Genomic DNA, 20116 nt, shown 5'->3' with positions numbered 1-20116 from the left:
GAGAGTCCCCTGGACTGCATGGACGACAAACCTATCCATTTTGAAGGAAATCGACCCCGAGTGCTCACTGGAAGGACAGATCCTGAAGCTGAGGCTCCAATCCTTTGGCCGTCTCATGAGAAGAGAAGACTCCTTGGAAAAGACCCTGATGTTGGAAAGTGTGAAGGCAGGAGGAGAAGGGGACGACAAAGGATGAGATGGCTGGACAGGGTCATCGAAGCGACCAACATGAATTTGACCCAACTCCGGGAGGCCGTGGAAGACAGAAGGGCCTGGCGTGCTCTCTAGTCCATGGGGTCACCAAGAGTCCGACACGACTCTTCTACTGTCCTACCACACACAGTATGGATGTCACTAGGGTGGGATTTTTCAAAATTTTTAGACAAAAAATCCCTCGGTTCTCCATTCTGAGAGTTCTACCTTTGCAGAAATTTGGCTCACACAGACAAGGGCCTGAACTGCAGGGTTTAGGCATAACACTGCCTAACGTTCTCATTCCTAACTCAGTGCTAGACGGGAGCTTTCTTTCTAAACAGAAAGCTAGGCCTCAAAGTCTTTTCAGTCTAGGCCTTTCTCCCAGGCGATCCATATTCCGGTGTCTGAAGGATGGAAAATCTTTCCTTATCTTATAAAACCAACTGAAACCAAACTTTTAAAAACACATGGCGGTGATTACCCAGAATACATTGCACAGGGGAGACTGTCCTCCCCTCAAAAAGAAAATGTACCCCCCCCTTTTTAAAGGAAGGTCAGTAAGAGTCAGGAGGTGTTGCTACTTATTTTCCTAACGTTCAGGAGTAGACCCAACTCTAGATTTTGGTGCCTACATTTGGGTGCCCAGATAAAGAAAGTCCATTACTCCTCATGTTGGCCCTTTTAAACAAGATGGGATTTATTATTGAATAAATGGGTAAAGAGGGATCATTTTTTGGGGTGGTGGTGGTGATGATGCTCCCTGTATTGTTCGTGCGCCACCTTGGATTGTGCCACATGGAGTCCTAGGCCCCAAACATGACAACGATAAAACTGAATAGCAAATGGGTATTTCCACACATTTTTCACGGAGGGTCGTTTCTGATTCCATACAATGTTCAAAACATGCCCTGCGTCAAGTGTGGCTTTTATTGGTCCTCGGTCCATTTTTCTTGCATTCTTTTAATTCATTCTAAAGGAAAGAGATCTTGATCCTCCTGTATCTGGGTCCTCACTGACCCTCTTTGGAGGTCATTTCCCTTGAAGAGGTAGTTAGCTCGGTCAAGGTGAAGCCTGGCAGTAGGGGTCGAACCTTTGCTCTTTTTAGCCCTAAATCCAGATTTTTAACCACTCTCCCGCACTGCCCTTCATGCGGAGAGTAAGCCCCGCATTCCACGCCCATAGAAAACCCATCTGATGGATGATGGGGGGGATTTCCCTTGCTTCCAATTTGCTTTAGGACCAACCCAGGTTTGCTTCTTGGGGTGGCCCTGGAAGGCGGTCACACACCCAATCCAACAAACAAGCCTAAAAAGTAAGAAATTGTGGGAAAGGAAAAGAGGAAAGGAAAGGAAGGCCTCCAGCCGGCCAGAGAGGGAGTTAATCCGGATTTGTTAACCAGAATGGCCAGAAAGGGAGTTAATCCAGATTTGTTAATCCGAATCACACCAAAAAAAAAAGGTGGGCGGCTGTGACGCACGGGCGCAGCTTTCCATGAAATTGACGAGGAGGGGTAGAAAGGGAACACACACAGAGAGAGAGAGAGAGACCCTTTTTGACCGCCTCGCCTCCTCGACCCAGGCGGCCTGGACCCGGGGGGCGGCGGCGGGAGAGGCGGGGAGACTGCTCGCTCCACCCCGGGGTGCGGCGCGCCTCTCCCTCCGGGCGCCCTCCCCGTTGCGCTCCGAGCCCACCGGCCGGGCGTCCGGCTTGGCTTTCCCCGATGGGGCTGCGGCGGCGCCGAGGAGGAGGAGGAGGAGGAGGAGGAAGGCCCGCGCCCGCGGAGCCGCCCGGCGCCTGGTGGTGAGTCGGCCGGCCTGGGATTTCTTGTCCGCCCTTCCCCTGCGCCGGGGCTCCGTCCAGCCTCCTTGGTTTTTTATTTTATTTTATTTTTCCCCCTCTCCCGCTGCGCCCTGGCCGGCCTTCTCTCGCGCTCTTCCCCATCCCTGGCTTGGCTTCCGGAGCCCCCTCTGCCTCCTTTCCCCCCCCCAACTGGGGTCCGCCCTTGCATCGCCTCCCGCCCCCCCATCATCATCATCATCATCATCCTTCGCCGGATCCGGCGGCCGGCCTTGGCATCGCCCCACCTCGGGCACCCAAAGGCGGAAACGCCGGGCCTTCCCCTCCTTTTGGGACAGATCCCTGCCCGCTCTCTGTCTCTCTTTCCCCCCCTTCCATCAGACCCACCCCATCCCCATCTTGATTTTCCCCCCAATCAGACCCATTTATATACAATTTGTCCTTGGTTTTTTCCCCCCAAATTCCTTCCCTGACCCCCAGCCTCCTCCCACGGGTGTGTTCCCTGGGGTTCCCCCGCTGTGCCCGCTTTTCCTCCCACCCTTGACCCTCATCCATGCCTTGCCCTTTCTGTGCCCCCTTTATATGAGTTCTGGGGTACACTTTGTATCCCCCCCACACCTTATTCATTCTCACCTAGGCTTATGCTCTGATATTTCCCCCCCCCCAACACCTCTTCATGATGGGCTTCCTTCTTTTTCCCAATCTTCGGCTGGATTTTCTCCATTTTTTGCACCTCCTTCTCTTCTTGGGACCCTGACCTTATGCTTTTGCCCACTTTTTATTGACTCCCTCCCCCCCCCATTAATTAATCTTCTTTACCTTGCTCCCTTTTTTTTCCTCTCTCCGTAGACACGGCTCATGGATACCGGCCCCTCCACCCCAGACCCGGGGGGCCCACGGAGGGATTTTGCTGCCCCAACCTCTGAGCCGGGCCCCCCGTCCTTCGAATGGCTTCTCGGGCGGCTGGGGGCCGGGGGGCGGCGCCAGCGCCTCTTGCTGGCCCTGAGCTGCCTGCCCTGCCTCCTGCTGGGACTCGGGGTGGGCTCCGACGCCCTCTTCACCTTGACGCCCCCCCGACACTGCCGGGACGCCAACGGCACCAGGGTGCCAGAGAACGCAACGTGCCAGGATGCCCACTGCCCGAACTGGGACTACGGAGGGCTCCCGGCCCTCACCAGCAATCCAGTTACCGAGGTGAGCATTTCTCCTCTGCATTCCACTTGGGATTACAATTCCCATCATCCTCCCACTGGCACCGCCTACGAAGGCCAATTCACAGGCTCCCCCATCCTGCTCTGTTTTCCTCTCTCCGCCCTGCTGTCAGGAGGCCAGTGGCACCAGGTGGCCCGAGGACCCTTTGTGCTGGGCTGGGTGGGGATTGTGGGACTTGTAGTCCCAGAAAAACACTGCTCCAACCTTTGCTCCCCACAAGAGAAAATGTGATGTAGCAAACAGAGTTATGTCCTCAAAGTGAGAGGTCTTGGGTTCAAATCCACCGGAGCTGCCATGGATAATTACGGAGTTTATTATTTGTGGGTGTTAATTTTGTGGAATTGAAAGGACCTTGCATTTTTCTTTAGAGTTTCTTTTTTTAAAAAAAAAGAAATACTAGATGCATTTTTAATGGCATATCTGGACTCTCTCCTTCTCCCTTCTACTCAGAATGTTAAATGTTCGACAGTTTTAAAAGCTGATCTCAACTCTGAATTATGTGAAGTAAAAAATAGAGGCATTGCACCTATAGATTTTTGTGACAAGCACAGAGGTGTCACTGGCTTTTAGGTGCATTTAAGCTGGCTTTACTTGTCCTTCGACTGAAATTAGTTACCAATTGCTACTCTGTCCCATTGGAAACATGGTGTACACGTTTATTTGTGTTAGCCACAGAGTACGACAAGTTGTGTTGTTCTTCAGGCAGTAGATTTGAGGGTCTCACAAAATTATTAGCTGTCTAGATGAATTTTGTTTTTCTGCAGCTCTTAAGCAATATTCTGGTCCAGGTGCCCAAAATTGGCTCAAGGCGTTATTTATTTGGGCTGTGTGTGTGTGTGTTTGTGGTTGTGCTTTCTGCCTCAGCCAGTAAAACGAGTTGGACCAGTCCTGAGTCTAGTTTAATTCGAACCTAAGTGGAGTGCCCTGGAATGTGACAGAAACCATGGTGAGAAGGGCACCTCTGAGCATATGCAGAGTGCATTTTCCACATCTACATCTTAACCACTCTTTGATTTTGCAGCCCTGGATTAAATACCATCACAGAGTTTCTGTGATGGGGTTCCCATTCAGAAGGTGTGGCTCACTTTTAAAATTTAGAATATTGTGTCCCTTCTCATGATAAAAGGATATACAGTGATGCCTCGCTTAACGGGCGCTCCGTTTAGCAACGAAACTGCATAGCGACGAAGATTTTGCAATTGCAAAAGCAATCACATTGTAATGTTTTAAATGGGGTTTTTTTTTGCTTTGCGATGATCAGTTCCCTGTTTTGCTTACCGATCATCGCAAAGCGATGATTTTTTAACAGCTGATCGGCGGTTCCAAAATGGCCACCCGCTGTGTTTAGGGACGGATTCCTCACTTAAGAGGCAGCGAAAATGGCCACCGTACGGAGGATCTTTGCTTTAAGGCCAGTTTTTTGCCCATAGGAACGCATTAAACAGGTTTTAATGCGTTTCTATGGGCTTTTTAAAATCCCATAGCGACAAAATCGCTTAGCAGCAATTTTTGCTGCACGGATTAACGTCGCTATCCGAGGCACCACTGTATCTAGTCACCAGTCATTCTGTGCTATCTCCTGTTTAATTTGTTACATTCCCACTTGTCTTACGAGCCTTCCTGTTCCTTATTTTATCTTCACTACAGCCCTGGGAGATGGGTCAGCCTAAATCTTGTAGATTGTAGCTTAACCCAAGGTCATCTGGTCCATTTCACGGCGGAGCAGGGATTTGAACACAGTTCCCCAGAAACCTAGTCCAACACTCCAGTTGTTAACTCCTGAGAGCTGTACAGAGTTGGGGAAGGATCTGTTCTAAATCATCCCAAAGAGCAGGACATGTAATAATGGGCTCAAGTGGCAGGAAGCCAGATTTAGGTTGAATATCAGGAAAAAAAACTTCCTAGTTGTTAGAGCAGTACGACAATGGAACTCATGGCCTCAGGAGGTGCATTGAGCAACGGGTTGGACTGGATAGCCTTGTAGGTCCCTTCCAACTCCATGATTCTATGATTTTCAGCCTCCTCTTGAAGACGGGAGACCAAAAGAGACATTTTCCCCCCACGTTATCAATTTGTCTATTACTGATGACTACACTTCACCCTCTCCAATTTTGCTTTCTTATTAGTGGTTCTTGGATTGTTCCCGAGGATGGGTTGTCCCGTTGGAGCAGCTCTGTTTTCTCCTTGGCTTTGCAGCTGGGGCCCTATTTCTTGGCCACCTGGCAGACAGGTAAGACAGCGGACAAGATGGCTGAAATATTGGTAAAGTAGGAGGAGGAGATTTTCAAAATATAGGGAAGGTCAAGGTCACATCCAACATCCAGATGATGATAAGGGGTAGGCTTCTTTCCTGCCCTCGATTAACTCTAGTGGAAGGGAATTCATTATATCAGGTTTCGATCTTGGCCACCTAGCGGCCTTCGTTTGCAGCATGTTCATCGTCAGAATATCTCAAAGGCTATATAGCCTGACGAAGTTAAAGAATCCACTTTGAATTAATTTTGGCCAGTTCTGTTAACAGATAATGGCTGAAATCCTGTTGGTAGAACTATGCTAGTGGAAGGCTGGTGTCATCAGCAAGGGGTGACTTTCAGTAATTAAAAACATCCTACTTGTGTCCTGTGGCTTTTCAATCTCGCAAGTAGTCCCTCTCATTGGATGGGAATCATGGAACAGGGGAAGGAAGTCTTTAATTACGGAAAGTCTCCTTTTTGCAGTAATATCATCCAATGGCAGTGAATTTCAGTGAGTAAAAACTTCCTCCTACTGTCCCCTGGCTCACATGTAATGAAGAGGATTTTATGGGAGTCGGAAAAACTGTGGAGCAAAAGTTTTTAATTAACAGTACTGCTCCCTGCTGCTGATGTCATCATCTTTCAGCAGGTGCAAGTTACGCAACAGAGGTTTTGGCCTGACTTATAACTTTTACAACTTTTCATTCTCAAAGAAAACTTGGGGTGGAGCTCAGAAAAGTTGCACATTTTTGGCTTTCCCACTTAAGGTTTGACTTTGAAGAGGAAACATTCAAAGAAAAAAAATCAAATTCCAAATAAGGAGAGGAAAAATGAAGACCGTTATACATTGCCTTGCCAAATTCAACGTACAGCCTGAATTGACCAACAAACCTCTAATACTGTGCCTATTGATTCAGAAATAAGTCCCATTGAACGTGTTAGTTCTCGTAGGCAGAGAAGTGGGTTTAAGTTGTTCTAATCTCACAGCATCGCTAACTTCCAAAACTGAGAAGAATTTGGATAATGTTAGAATTTTGGTGAGAAAAAAATGAGCCACTGTGTGAGAATTCTGTCTTCCCAATTTGTTTCAGTGTCGATTCAGTGATAATAATCCTTTTTTAGTGAGACCAGTAGAGGAGGTGAAAAAGCAGAGTACAGTGGCTTGGTTTGGCTGAAGAGACTAGCCCCCTTCTGTTGATCCTCAGTGTGGCTTCCCTCTTCCACATGAAGGCAGGGGGACCTTTCTTAGAAGGGAGGCACCGGGAAAGGGTTGGTAGGGAAGGCAAGAGAATAGTTTGTGAAGAAAGGCTTTTTTTTGTCTTCGACCTGCAGTGTGGGACGGCGTAGCACGCTCCTCTTGGCCCTCGCTCTCGGCTGCCCTGCGGGCATTTTGGCTGCCTTTGCTGCCTCTCCCTCGGTCTTCATGTTGGGCCGTTGCCTTTGGGGTGTGATGTTGGGGGGCATGGAGCTGGCTCTCTACCTAAGCCGTGAGTATCCCCTTTGGCAGAGTCTTCTGGACCTCATCCTTTTTTACTCTTCAGTTTTTCCCAGATCTCTCTCTCTCTCTCTCTCTCTCTCACACACACACACACTCACTCACTCACTCACTCACACACACACACACACACACACACACACACACACACACACACACACACACACAGAGAGAGAGAGAGAGAGAGAGAGAGAGAGAGAGAGAGAGAGAGAGTTTTTACTTTAAGAGTTCCTGCATGGGTCACTTTGGACACTTCCTGGGCCCCAGTAGTTGTTTTAGACCGTGGAATATTATTACTTTTTTCCAAAACTGGACATCACCTCTGGTCACTCTGAGTGCATGCGTGTGAAAAACCACCCACTGTGTCTCAGACGGCACTCTGCACGCACACAGACTCCTGTAGTTCCTGATCCTGACATATATACACACACAAGGTCTTCTTACTAGCTAGACGTCATGTTCTTCCCGCAAAGGTTACCAGTGAAACGTATAAAAATATCCTTATGGCAGAGAGGGTTTGCCTGGTAGAATCAACCACACACGTTAATGTCACACTGCCAGTTCTATCATGAACCCACATATTAAGCTTATTCTCCCTTTGCTTAACTGGTTTTCAGCCTGTCCCTGAAACAGAGATCTTACATCAACTTCTTTTAGACTTTAATCCTCACCCTACACTTACTTGCACAACCATTTCTCACAGCTGCGTGCAAGAGATATAAAGATTTAGTGGATAATGATTTTAAGCTATAATTTTCCTTTATCTCCTTTTTCCTCCGTTCTAACATTGTGACTGCCTTGTAAATTTATCCTGGATTATATTTAATGTCTTTTGATGGCCATGGACCATAATAATAATAAATGAACTAACTGGTGGATACACACACAGACGCTCAGAGGGCAGCTTTTTAAAGGAAAAATAAACCTGAGAACTGAACTCTAGGTCTTTTAATTCAGAAGCACACTTTGGTTTAGCACCGCCTTTCCAGCTTCTGTTTTTATGGTCCTGCTTCTAAACGGTTTTATTCCTTGAAAATGTGTTTTGTTTAGGAATCTCAGAAGCTGCTTTGAACATCATGGAGACAAATGGAAGCCACAGTCAAGCATTGTCTTTATGAGCCCTGTCTTTGCGGTGGAATTCTTACCTTCCCCTGTCAGAGGCCTGGACTCAGTTCCTAATACAGTGGTGCCTCGCTTAACGAGTGCACCGTTTAACGACGAATCCGCATAGCGGCATGTTTTTTGCGATCGCTAATGCGATCGCATTGCGATGTTTAGATAGGCTAAACATTGCGTTGCGATGATCGGTAAGCGTTTAGCTTAACGATCTTCGCATTGCGATGTTTAGAAAGCAGCTGAGTGGTGGTTTCAAAATGGCTGTTGGGTGCAGAAAATGGCCGCCCACAGCGTTTTCGCGCCCTGCCCTTGCTTACCGGGCAGCGAAAATGGCGGCTGGATGGGGGAAATCTTCGCTTACCAGTGAGTTTTTCCCCAATAGGAACGCATTAAATGGAATTTAATGCGTTCCTATGGGTTCCCCCACCCGCATAGCGACGAATCCAGATAGCGACGTTAATCCTGGAACGGATTAACGTCGCTGTGCGGGGCACCACTGTACTTTGAGACATAGTGTGGTGCAATGGGTATAGTGGTGGACTAAGACCCAGGAAACCTGGGTTCAAATCCCCGCTCGGCTAGGGAAACTCACGGGGGCGGGTGGGGTAGCAAGAGGAAAGACACTCTTTGAACAATTTATACCTTGAAAACTCTGGATCACCATAAATTAGAAGCGATTTGGTGGCACCAAGCTACACGCTGGCTTATAGTTGCCAGGCCCACGTTTGTGCACCCCTACATGGCGGCCCTCACCATTTGCTTACCTCCGTAGTTAGTGTGGCTGCTTCTCGGCCACTTGTTTGGTTCAGGCCTTTGTGAGTAAAGGCAGAGCAGTTTTATGGGCTTCCTCTCCTACAGCGTCTTAGCCCTGAAGATGCTCCTAGCCAGTTATTATCCACGTATCTGGCCCAGAAGCGGGCCAACTATGTGAACAAGGCAGGCAGGGATTTGTAAAAAAGCCGAGTCTCATGTAAAACGGACAGTGGTACCTACAGAAGAGGATTTGGGGCAATATAAGAAATATTTATTTGAAGGTGAAGTTGATAGAAATCGAGAGAGCCCAACTTGGCAGGAAGAGTTGAGAAATACAGTATTCTTCCTTTCAATGTATTTTTTTGGGGGGGTTGTTAGAGCTGAATTCCCCCCCAAAAAGTAACTTTTCAAAACCCTGTTTGGATGCTTTGGCCAGGGTGTGGTTAGGTTTTTGTGGTGGATTGGACATTGTCGTATCGTGGTGGGCGTCTTTTGGGGACTACAGCTCCCAGGGAATTGTAGTTCAGAAGAATGTATTTGCACACCTCTCGTGTCGTACTCTTCTCCTGCTGCCTGTCATCTTTTTTTCTTTCTTTTTAAAAATTAGGTTTGGAGCTGTGCTGTCCTTCCCAGCGGCTACCTGTCGCCATGGCCGGGGACCTCCTGATGGTTGGAGGTCACTTCCTCCTGCTCGGATTGGCGCTGGCTTGTGGGAGCTGGCGGATCCTTCAGAGTGTGATATCGGCCGGGCTTGGGCTTTGTCTCCTTTATGGGTAAGCTGATCTCTCCCTATTCAAAGAAGAGTTCCAACTTTCCCTTTCTTCTAAGTTTTTGCCTAATCGGAATATACCCATACCAGTCCACACCTTCAAAAAGCTCTGTTGATGAGCCAGGGGCTAAAATGTCCCTCCAATAACACTTAAATGTAAAATGACCCATGCTGAACTGGGTCTTCTAGGCTTCTAGAAGACGCAAAGTCATAACGGTGGTTTTTCTTTAAAAAATGGTTTGGTCCCATAAAAAGTGGGGATGACATTTTTCGAATTTCTTGAAGAACAGAAGCTTAGTTCCGCCAACCCTTAGCCTTGGTTTCCATGCCCATTTTACAACCACTCAACACAGGAATGGAGAAATTTTGGCTCTCCAGGCCCTAGCTTCCTGTTCAGAAAGGAAATTCCCCAGCTACCACTGGGGCAGGAAGAGGAAGCTTGGTTGGAGCTAGGCGTAGTTCAACCTCCCCAGGTGAGCCGCATTCAGGTGTCTGCAAGGTATCTATCAGAGGGAACTTCAGAATGGAAAAGGATGGGGATTATAGTCCAAGGAATCAGAAAATTCCATCGCTAGTTGAAGACTCTTCAAACCCTGTGGAATTAAAGTGGTGCCTCGCTTAACGATTGCTTCGTTAAACGATGAAACCGCTATACGATGAATTTAGCGATCGCAAAACGACGTTTTAATGGCAAAAATCTGCTTTGTGACGATCGGTTCCCGAAGCAATTATGACGATTTTAAAACAGCTGATTGGCAGCTTCAAAATGGCCGCCCGCTGTGTAAAATGGCTCCCCGCTGTGTTTTTGGATGAGTTCCTCGCTATACAGGCACCAAAAATGGCCGCCCCATGGAGGATCTTCGCTGGACAGTGAGTTTTCAGCCCATTGGAATGCATTGAAGGGTTTTCAATGCGTTTCAGTGGGCTTTTTTATTTCGCTTAACGAGGATTTAGCTGTACAGTGATTTCGCTGGAATGGATTATCCTCGTTAAGCGATGCACCACTGTACCACCGATCCTGATGTATCTGCCCTAAAGAGTGTAAGGAGATTTGTAATGAATCCAACCAAAAACCTTACTAGTCAGGCATTTACCTTCTGCCTTGGCCGGTGTGTGACCATTTCCGGGGTGGTACCGATGTTCCTCTGTTGCAGCAAAAAAACAAAAAAATCTTCTGGTATTTTCAAGATAAAGTTAATTTAGAGCCATCCAGGTTGGCCACCATCCTTGCTTTGGGCTCCTGGGACGCTCTGTTTCTGACTTCGAGGTGGCTCTCCTTGAACTGTAGCCCTTCAGGGACAGAAACAGCTGAGCAACAGCTGAAGGAGAATTCGGGGGGGGGGAGAGGGTTGGCTCTGATCTCCTGTAACTTGAATCTGGACAAAGGCTTTTTAATCTCAAGGGGATGTATCAATCAGCCCATTGATGCAAGAATGTGTGCGTTTATCACCCAATTGCTGTTTGCCAACAAGCACTGTTGAGATAATGGTCCTTTTTTGTACTCCTTTGATGTCGGTTCCCTCCGAGTCCATTGATTATGGATTGCTTACCAACTTAAGTAAATGTATGATATTCTGATATCTGGCGCAAATGCCTCTGAAGAAGCAGGCTAGAAGTTACTCTGAATGAAATCTGCTCGTCTTCAGGGCACCCACAATACATTTTAATTTTTCTGAAATACAAAAACAAAGATATTTTTTAAAAAAACATTAGTAGCTTGATTCAATACAGGAGGACTCCATTATCCGCAGGATCAGTATCTGTCAATTCACTTATCAACAGTCTGACTATATTAAAAGTATTAAACGAAAAATCCTGGAAATGTATTTTTATAAATATGAAGCTACCAGAACTGGCCCCTAGAGGGAGCCAGAGACGATGCTAGGTATGATGTCCGCTATTAAAACAGCGTTCTCTATCATCGGCGTTTTTCAGCATCCGCAGGGCAGTTGGAACCGATGCCCCACAAATATGAAGGTTCTGCTCTGCTAAGTATCAAAACACCCCACGGCAGGAAGATTATGTTACTGCTGCATCCCAGACGCCCTCTTGGGTAGATATCCTGTGCTTTTGATGCCAGGACTAACAAGCCCCCATATGTCTTGTCAGCCTCTGACGTGGAGGAACATGTCACAGAGTCTGTGCCTCCAAAATTGCAGCTACCTTACTCGTATACCTTCAAAAGCTCTCGTGTGTCCCCCTCCAGAATGAGGCTGGAGAGAACGTAAACCACAGTGGATTGTAAGCCAGTTTCGGGTGCATTGCCTACCAGAGGTCTACGGCTGGATTCTTACCAAGCAGGGTTTGAGAAGCTAAGACCTTTTGTACTACGGTCCCCTTAATCCCTGACCCTTTGCCCTGCTGGTTGGGTCTTCTGGGAGTTGTAAGCCAAAGTGTCTAGAAGGCCCCAACCTGCTTTAGAAGGAAGGCTAGGCTGGGTGGCTCGTAATCTGATGGGAAGAGTATTTTGTAGGGTTTTGAGCATGGCTGTACCATTAGGATTACTTGGCTCATAACAAGTTGTGTCTTGGCTGTTGTGAGACCCTGGTGGTGCAGCACCCGTTAGCGGACCTCACAGGCAAGGAATCGGGGTCCAGAATCCCATGTTCTGCTCCTGAACCTGCAGGGGCCTATAGTGCCACCCCTTATCAATGAAAGTGGAAGTGATTATAAGTCCTGTTCCAGTTTTGTAGAGCTCCTCGGGGGTGAAGTGTGGAAAACAGGTATCAGAAGGGGCTGCATCTTTTCTTATATAAAAATCGCTGCTCTCAAAGAGCTTCCAGCAGCAGCAATTCCCCCCCCCCAAAAAAAGAAAAAAGGCAAGAGGGTGTGTGCAGGTTATGTATCAGCCATTAAGAATGGGATTTTAGGGACTAAAAATCTCATAATTCTCCATTCTGGGAGTTCTTCTGGACAGATGGACACCCGTCTGTGGCTCGCCTGGGAGAAAGGCCTAGTTCCGCCCAAGCTTCCTGTTCCTGCCCCAAGACTAACTGGGAACCTTTCTGAACAGGAAGCTAGGCTGAGCTAAGCCTATCTAGGCCTCGAAGCCTTCCAGTTTAGGCCTTTCTCCCAGGTGAGCCACAGATGGGTGTCTATAAGGTGTCTATCACATAGGACTCTCAGAATAAAGTATGATGAGACATGTTGTCCGCAAAACCAATCCCTCCATCAATCTGTCCTATCTCTATTGGACGCTCAGCCTAAAAGGGAGCTCACACCGGTTGTCAGAGTTGTGAGGTGTACATCCTTCTCTGATATGTTTTTTCTTCTGGCTAGCTGCCCTGGCTTTTACCCTGAATCGCCCCGTTGGCTCTTGGCCACTCGTCGGACGGCGCAAGCCAAGGAGATTTTGATGGGTCTCACCCAGGGAGGTGCTGCTCAAGAGTCTGAGGCGCAGGAGGCGCTGGCTGGTGAGTTCTGGAGGGGGCCCCAAAGCCTTTTGCTGCAAGCAGGAGCCTCTGGTTGAAGAAGAGGAACCATCAATGCAACGTGTGGGTTGGTCTCCCTCCTGTTCATGTTGGGACTTAGCCAGTTTGTGACCTCCAGGCGTTGTGGATGGTTGGCTCCCTTCACCTTGCCTGGGTGGGGAAAGATGAGGAAGGATGGGAGTTGTAGTTCGCCGTTGTCTGGAGGGACATGTCAGCCCCAGGCTGGACCTGTGATTTTCATCTTCTCTGTGTTGGGGGGGGGAGTGGGGAGAGAATCTGTGATAAGGCTTGTGTGAGAGTCGTTGTGGCAGAGTATTGAACAGGGCCTCACGAGAGCTGGGTTCAAATTCCCACTTGGCCATGAAACTCACTGGGTCACCCCGAGTCAGTTACAATATCCCGGCCTGACCTACCAAACAGGGTTCTGAGGTGGAAAAGCATGGATGCCAACTTAAGCTCATTGGAGAAAGATAAGGTACCGTTTGTTAAATAAATGTGTGATTTTTAGCTGTTTGTTATGGGTAGATCCCACTTCTGTTCATCCCCTTCCCCAAATTCTGTCTTCTCAAACCCATCTTTTGTCTCTCTTTTTTTTTTTAAGAACTCGACAACGCCTGCCACCTCCCGGCCGCCGCTCAGATCTCGCTCCGCCTTCTGCTGTCCTGCAGAAACATCTGGAAGAACATCCTCATCCTTGGTTTCACCACGTAGGTCGATCCTCTCCTAGACCACAAATGACTAGAATCAGGAGGGGAGGGATGGAGAAGGTGGGCGTGAGACAGGGATGGCGATTCGCGGTTGCAACTCGCTCTCGAGTCTAACTCGGAATTTGGAGGGGGTAGACATGGACCCAACTCACGACTCAGAACCACGTGTTCGGGTCCCATAAGGCCATGATCCCCAACCTTGGGCCTCCAGCTGTTCTTGGACTACAACTCCCAGAAGCCTTCACTACCACCTCGGCTGGCGAGGATTTCTGGGAGGTTTGAAGCGACGCAGGCATGGCTACCTCTCTGATCCATTTGCCGTTGACTCTGATCAGCTGCTTTTGAAGTTTTGGAGAACTTAGAAATAATAATAATAATAATAATAATAATAATAATAATAATAATAATAATAATAATAATAATAATAATAATAATAATAATTAATTATTATTATTATTATTATTATTATTATTATTATTATTATTATTATTATTATTATTATTATTATTATTATTATTTGGGTCTGCAGCTTCCAATATCTAATGGGAGGGTCTGTCAAGAAGGGGGAGGGGGAAGGAATATTTTTCAAACTCTGCTTTCTAGGTTTTGTTTGTTCGTTTGCTTGTTTTAAAATTGCTGTCATTTTTAAGGTGACGGTTGATTTATTTGTTTCTTGTCGTGTTGTGTTTCCCGTCAGTCTCGTTTCTTCTCAGCTGCTTCGACTCCTTTGTCCGTAAATCTGAAACTGAGTTTTCTTTCGGTTCGTTTTAGTTTGATTGGACATTTTATGCTGTTATCTTGCATAGTCTTGTTTTTATTGTTGTATACCAGTGAGATGACCGTGAGTCAGACGGGTGGGGTTCTAGAAGTTTTTAAAAAATGAACGAATGAAAACGAATGCATGAACAAACAAACGAATGACCTTTGGCTTGGCCCCTGCCCAGATTCATCGCCCACGCCATCTGCCACTGCTACCGCCTGGCTTGGGAGTCCCCAGAGGATCCGCATGCCACGTTCTACCTCTCCTACCTGCTGTCGACCGGCAGTGCAGGCTTAGCCTGCCTCTTCCTGTGCCTGAGCGTGGACCGCTACGGGCGCCGTGGCATCCTGCTTCTCACCACCACCCTGACCGGCATCGCCTCCCTGATCCTTCTGGGCCTGGGAGAATGTAAGTGGGGTGGAGACCGGTGGGCATAGTTCGCAAACGTGGCAGCCACTCGACCGTAGACACGCTCGGCCGATGGTCGCCGGCTGAACCCAGTGCAGAGATAAGAACAGAAGAATGCCGTTGGATCAGTGCGGGCGTCATGAGGATCCTCTTAGAACGGCAGAGGTGGAAGAGGGACCCTTCTAGTTGTGGGCTAGAACCGGTCTGGCTTGTGATGATTCTCCTTGCAGTCCATTAAACTTCATCACTTGTTCTCTCCACTTGGAAATAGCCTATTTAAAGCCTGGCAGTCTTTTGCATGGAACGGAGTGCTGGTTTGCAGCTTGCGAAGCTAGTTTGCAGCCTGGGAAGAAGAGGGTCGCTTGCAGAAGAAGGGAATGGTAAACAGAGAAGAGCGGTTCTCTGTTCTTTGCAAAGGAAAAAGATGCGGTTTTAGCTGCATTTCGGGAAACCCTGGAATCCCGGAAACGGACAGCAGAGAGTCAGTGAAAGCTCTCACCCTCTCCCTGTGTCTAATCCTCCCATTTAAAGCTTAAGGCACCGGATCCTATAAGCCAATTAAATGCTCTGGGAGGGACTTTCTCTGGTCTGTCTCGAACCTGCGCCCAGACAGTTCCTCTCATTTGATGGTTCTGGTTTTTAGTACTTAAGAGGAAGGGAAATGTTTGGACCCAGAGGAGGAGCTGAGAAAACATCCTCTCATCTTTTGCAGCAGAAACGTAACAAGAGTATTAATGGGATCGTAAGGATGAGCTATTTTATGCGGCATGAATTTCCATAAATTTTCAGACTGCTTTGCGTTTGAAAAAGTGTGCCACTTGAAACTTGATTTAATTCTTAAGATTACTCAGTAATTGTTTTTAGGTTTTTCTCTTGCTAAGACACACTGCCCAGAAATGTAGCCGGCTGGTTCGTATTCAGATAAACCACTGCAAAGTCACAATAATAATAATGTGCCATCAGGACAATTCTGACTCAACGGCAATGTTTTTCTGAGTTTCCCAGATAGAGAATACACAGAAGTGCTTTACCCTTCTCTTCCACTCGGGGGCGCCCTGGGATGGTGCAGCTTGCCCAAGGCTACCCAGGCTGGCTCTTTTTCTCAGGAGCACCATTGGGGGTGGGGGGAATCAAACTCCCAGACCACTGAGCACATAAAAATGCCACTTAAAGCGTAGGTGGTATTATTCCCTCTTTTCTGTGTTCGGTAAGCTAGCGACTAGAAAGCCACGGGTTCCAAGGCATAGCTTATCATAATGTAAACGGATTGTAATACATTTGATAGGACTTTTCTTTTGATCGCATTTTTTATGTATCGTGGGTGCATTGAACCAAAATAGAAAAAGCATGCTGAGCTTTCAGAAAGGGATCAAACTTGTCCTGCTCTCAGAGGGAAATGATTTTGGGTGGAAGGGCTACGTTTTTCTCTGTGACCCTCTGTGCCCCCCCCCGGCTTGTTATTTCTGCCTCGTTTAAAAACCTGCCTTCGTCCCCATTGCAGATCTCAACAGTGCTGCCCAGAGGACGTTCTCAATCCTCGGCCTCTTCGCCTCTCACGCGGCTGGCTCCCTCAGTGTCTTTTTCGCCTCCGAGGTCATCCCCACCGTTATCAGGTCAGATGGGTCAGGCGGGAAAGATGTGGCTGTCAAACCTACAGTTCAGTGCATTCCAATGGGGGGGGGGAATTTCACCAAAAATTAACGAAGACTCAGAACAAAGCCAAATTAAGTTTGCAAAGGTTTTACAAGGTGCACTAACGATTCCAAGCATTTTAAACAGTTTTTGAACATTTTAAGACACACTTAAAATAGCGGAAACAGACATCGCTAAGCGAAACAGGGGGACCTAAACTGTCATCGCTAAGCGAAACAAGGTCCCGAACATCGCTATGCGAAATTTCCTCATAGGAAACATCGCTAAACAGAGCGCAAGATCGCTCAAAAAACCTCATCGCTAAGCGAATACATCGTTAAACGAGGCAATCGCTAAGCGAGGCACCACTGTATTATTCCTCCTGCGTTTCTCTCCCCTTTCCTCTCTGTCTGAAAAAACCATCTACCAATGGGCCCTTCTCCTCTCTAGCCCAACGAGGTACATGTTTTGCTGGAAGTCTGCCACTCCAACCCAGCTGTTGGCGTTGGGGCAAAATTTGGTTGCATTGTTAGGCTTTTGTTTAAAATAACCTTTGAACCGCAAAGCTGGAAGGGACCCTGAGGGATCATCCAGTCCAGCCCTTATTAAGGGAGAACAGTGGGGGAATCAAACTCCCAACCTTTGGATGCATATCCAGAGACCTTAGCCACTGAGCTCTTTAGCAAAGATTCTGTTCCTTAAAAATGGTCACATAGGTCAAGAGATTTCTTAGCGGGTCATGTTGCCTGCTTCATTTTCACTAACGTAGGTAAGCTGTCGTACTCTGCAAAGTGCTGGAAATTTCGGGGCTTTAATAGGTATATAAATGATCAAATATTGCCCATAATTTATTCCCTGCACACACTGATGTAAATGAAACAGCATAAGTCTTTTCAGTCACGATCGAGTCCCGGAATGCTTTTTAAAAATTTTTTAATGCTGACTTAATTTAATTATTTAACTGTATTTTAATTAGCATATCCTTTAATTGCTTTTTTAAATGCTTAACTCAGTTTTTAATTGTGTTCTTTTTAATATTGTGAGTTGCCTGACATCCCTTGGTAGGAAGAAAGACAGCTTAAAAGGAAAACAAACAAATGAAGAATAAATAAATAAGTCTCTGCGTGAATTGCTACCGGTTGAGAAATCACCGCTGGTCGTTCTTGTTGCCGGTCAGTTGTGTGGCTTGCGGTGAAAGAGAAAGATAAGCACTGACTTTTTTAACTGGATGCAAAACTCAGCCCAGCTGTTGGGCTTCTGGCAGCGTGCCGTGCCGTACGTTGTGTGTGTCACTGGCACAGTTGTAGGATCCCTTCTTTCATTGTCCGAGCAAAAATATCTCCGCAGGAGTGGGTTTTCCGCTTGTGTAACCAAGACGTTCTCCCTACAGGGGCAAAGGCCTGGGGATCATCTTGGCGTTGGCGTCTCTGGGCGGGCTGAGCGCTCCGGTGCTCCGGTTACGAGAGCAGCACGGCTCGTTCCTCGAACACATCGTCCTGGCGTCTCTCAACATCCTGGCCCTTCTCTGCCTGATGCTGCTGCCGGAGAGCAAGCGCAAGGCCCTCCCCGAAGGGCTGCGGGATGGAGAACTCTACCGGAGACCTTCCCTGCTCCGCCGGGCGGGGGGCCGAGAAGGCCGAGACGCTGAGGGGGCCACCCGGCGCGACGACGTACCCCTCCTGTCCACGCCCAACCCCGCCAGTTGATGCCCCCCACTGTGGCCCAGTCGGACCGCTACGCCTCCCTTTGCACGTGGCCCCGTAGCCAGACCTCCGTCGACTGAACTTAAGAGGGCTGCCTCTTGACATGGTCTTCAGGGGGGGGGGGGGAGAGACCACTGCTTTTTCCTCGTTTTTGGCTTCTGAGGTTGGGCAGCCCCCCCTCCCCCCAAGGACAGGCCAGTTTTCTTCCAGAAGCAGAAAACTAGGAACAAGGCTGGTCACCGGCAAGTCTTTAAAATACATAAACTAAACTTTTTTGGGCGGGGGGGGATTGGCTGTTTATCATGACATTTTCTAGAAATGATGAGACCCAAGTGGAAACGGTATTCTGCGGGACCCCCATTTTTATAGGTAGGAGGCTAAGAGGATGCAAACGGCTTTTGTGCAATAAAATCATCTGGACGTAAATCCAGAGGTCGGTTAGGGAGAGCTGTTTTTAAATCTGCATCTTTCCCCCCCACCTTGTTCCTCATTCCCTCCAAAGAGCTTCATGGACCCATTTCCTTATTTTAATAGTAGTATAATAAACAGAAACGTAACAGGCCAGGTTCAAGCCTCAAGGGGAGATGCAGTCAGGGTAAAAACTTTGGCTGGCATCTTTATTTCCATTTTGCAGAGTTTGGAAACTGAGGCCAAGAGCCTTCTTAGAATGGATCAGCGATTTAAAAAGAACATCGTCAAGGAGTTTGCCCTATGCACTCCCATCTTATTTGCTAATACTGTAATCATTTTTGATAACATGTTATCAGTGTCCAAAGGGCTCTTTCTGCTTCCTCAAGGCAGCGTCAGCCCAAGCCCCTGAATCTGTAACCAAGGGCCTTAGAAATCTTTTCAACTGCTGATTTTCCAAACTGGGTGGGTCAAGTGAGAGCTGTCCTTGTTGGTTAAATCCTCAAGTTTCCACTGAAAATGGTCTGTTAAGGGCCAGTCCTTGTAGACTCAACCCAATGATTCATAATGCAACAGGCCATCTCTTAACCCTTGGGGCAATTTCTTACAGCGGTAGGGCTGCCAGAAATTAAGCTGATCAGTTTCCCCCTCTTTAGGATGGGGAGAACCCATTTCTGCTGAATTTCTGTGCTCAAATATAAAGGTCCCGTGGGCAGCAGCCCGGCTTAAAACATCCAAGGACGAAGGCATCAAGTTCTTTAGCGTCCGACACAGGTTAGAATACTTACATAGCATGAATGCACACATAAAATCTCCATCAGGTAAGACTGGTCATGCCACTCCTCTTACCCAAGAGTGATGGCAAATCTGCATCAGAAATGCAGAGATGCGGGAGAGAGCATGGATGGTCTCACTCAGTCCCCTGCCCAGGTGTTTCACAATGCAACCCACACGGGAGCCTCAAAAGGACTTTTGGCTGCTTTTTAATTCTAAAGGGAAATGAACTACTGACTGTTAATAAGCTAAAATACACATTAAAGGAAAAATCTTGAGAATTGTTTGCCCCCCGAGCGTTTCTTAAGCCATGCCAGTTTCTGCCCCGCTTCTTTGGACAGCTGCAGGATTATCACTGTGGAACCCACCTTTGTGCCCCACTGAAAACAAGAGTTTAGCCTGACAGAATTGTACTTCCTGCCTTCAGAAATAATTTTTCCATATCCTCCAAGAGGTGTCATTTTATTTGGGGGTTAAATGAACTTTCTGGATGCCTTGCAGGTTTACTGTACAAGCATGAACTGGGAAAGTCAGCAAAACTGGTGCCTGCTCCAAGATGCAGAAAGGGCCTTCCTCAGAATTATGTATTAATCATCTCTGGTCCTCCTCCTCTGCTTCCAAGGGATGGAAGACCAAATCCTATTATTCTCCACTTTAGCTGGATGAGAACACCTGGGTTTGCCTTTCACAATCTAACTTGGAAGCAAAATATTTGTTTAAAT

At 47.5% G+C, this 20116-nt stretch overlaps 1 protein-coding gene across 1 annotated transcript; it reads left to right on the top strand.

The window, feature by feature from the left end:
• Window positions 1–1887: 1887 nt before the first annotated feature.
• Window positions 1888–19675, top strand: SLC22A17 (solute carrier family 22 member 17). The gene is made up of 10 exons (XM_072977050.2): window positions 1888–1995; window positions 2842–3186; window positions 5331–5434; window positions 6771–6925; window positions 9410–9575; window positions 12851–12984; window positions 13604–13709; window positions 14654–14877; window positions 16379–16490; window positions 17900–19675. The coding sequence occupies exons 2-10, from the start codon at window positions 2851–2853 to the stop codon at window positions 18213–18215; spliced, it is 1653 nt and encodes a 550-aa protein (XP_072833151.2). The 5' UTR covers window positions 1888–1995; window positions 2842–2850; the 3' UTR covers window positions 18216–19675.
• Window positions 19676–20116: the final 441 nt, after the last annotated feature.

Source organism: Pogona vitticeps, chromosome 6 (assembly GCF_051106095.1).
Source record: "Pogona vitticeps strain Pit_001003342236 chromosome 6, PviZW2.1, whole genome shotgun sequence".
Lineage (NCBI taxonomy): Eukaryota > Metazoa > Chordata > Lepidosauria > Squamata > Agamidae > Pogona > Pogona vitticeps.
The sequence above is the reverse complement of the archived record's forward strand: the minus strand, read 5'-3'. Positions and strand labels throughout refer to the sequence as shown.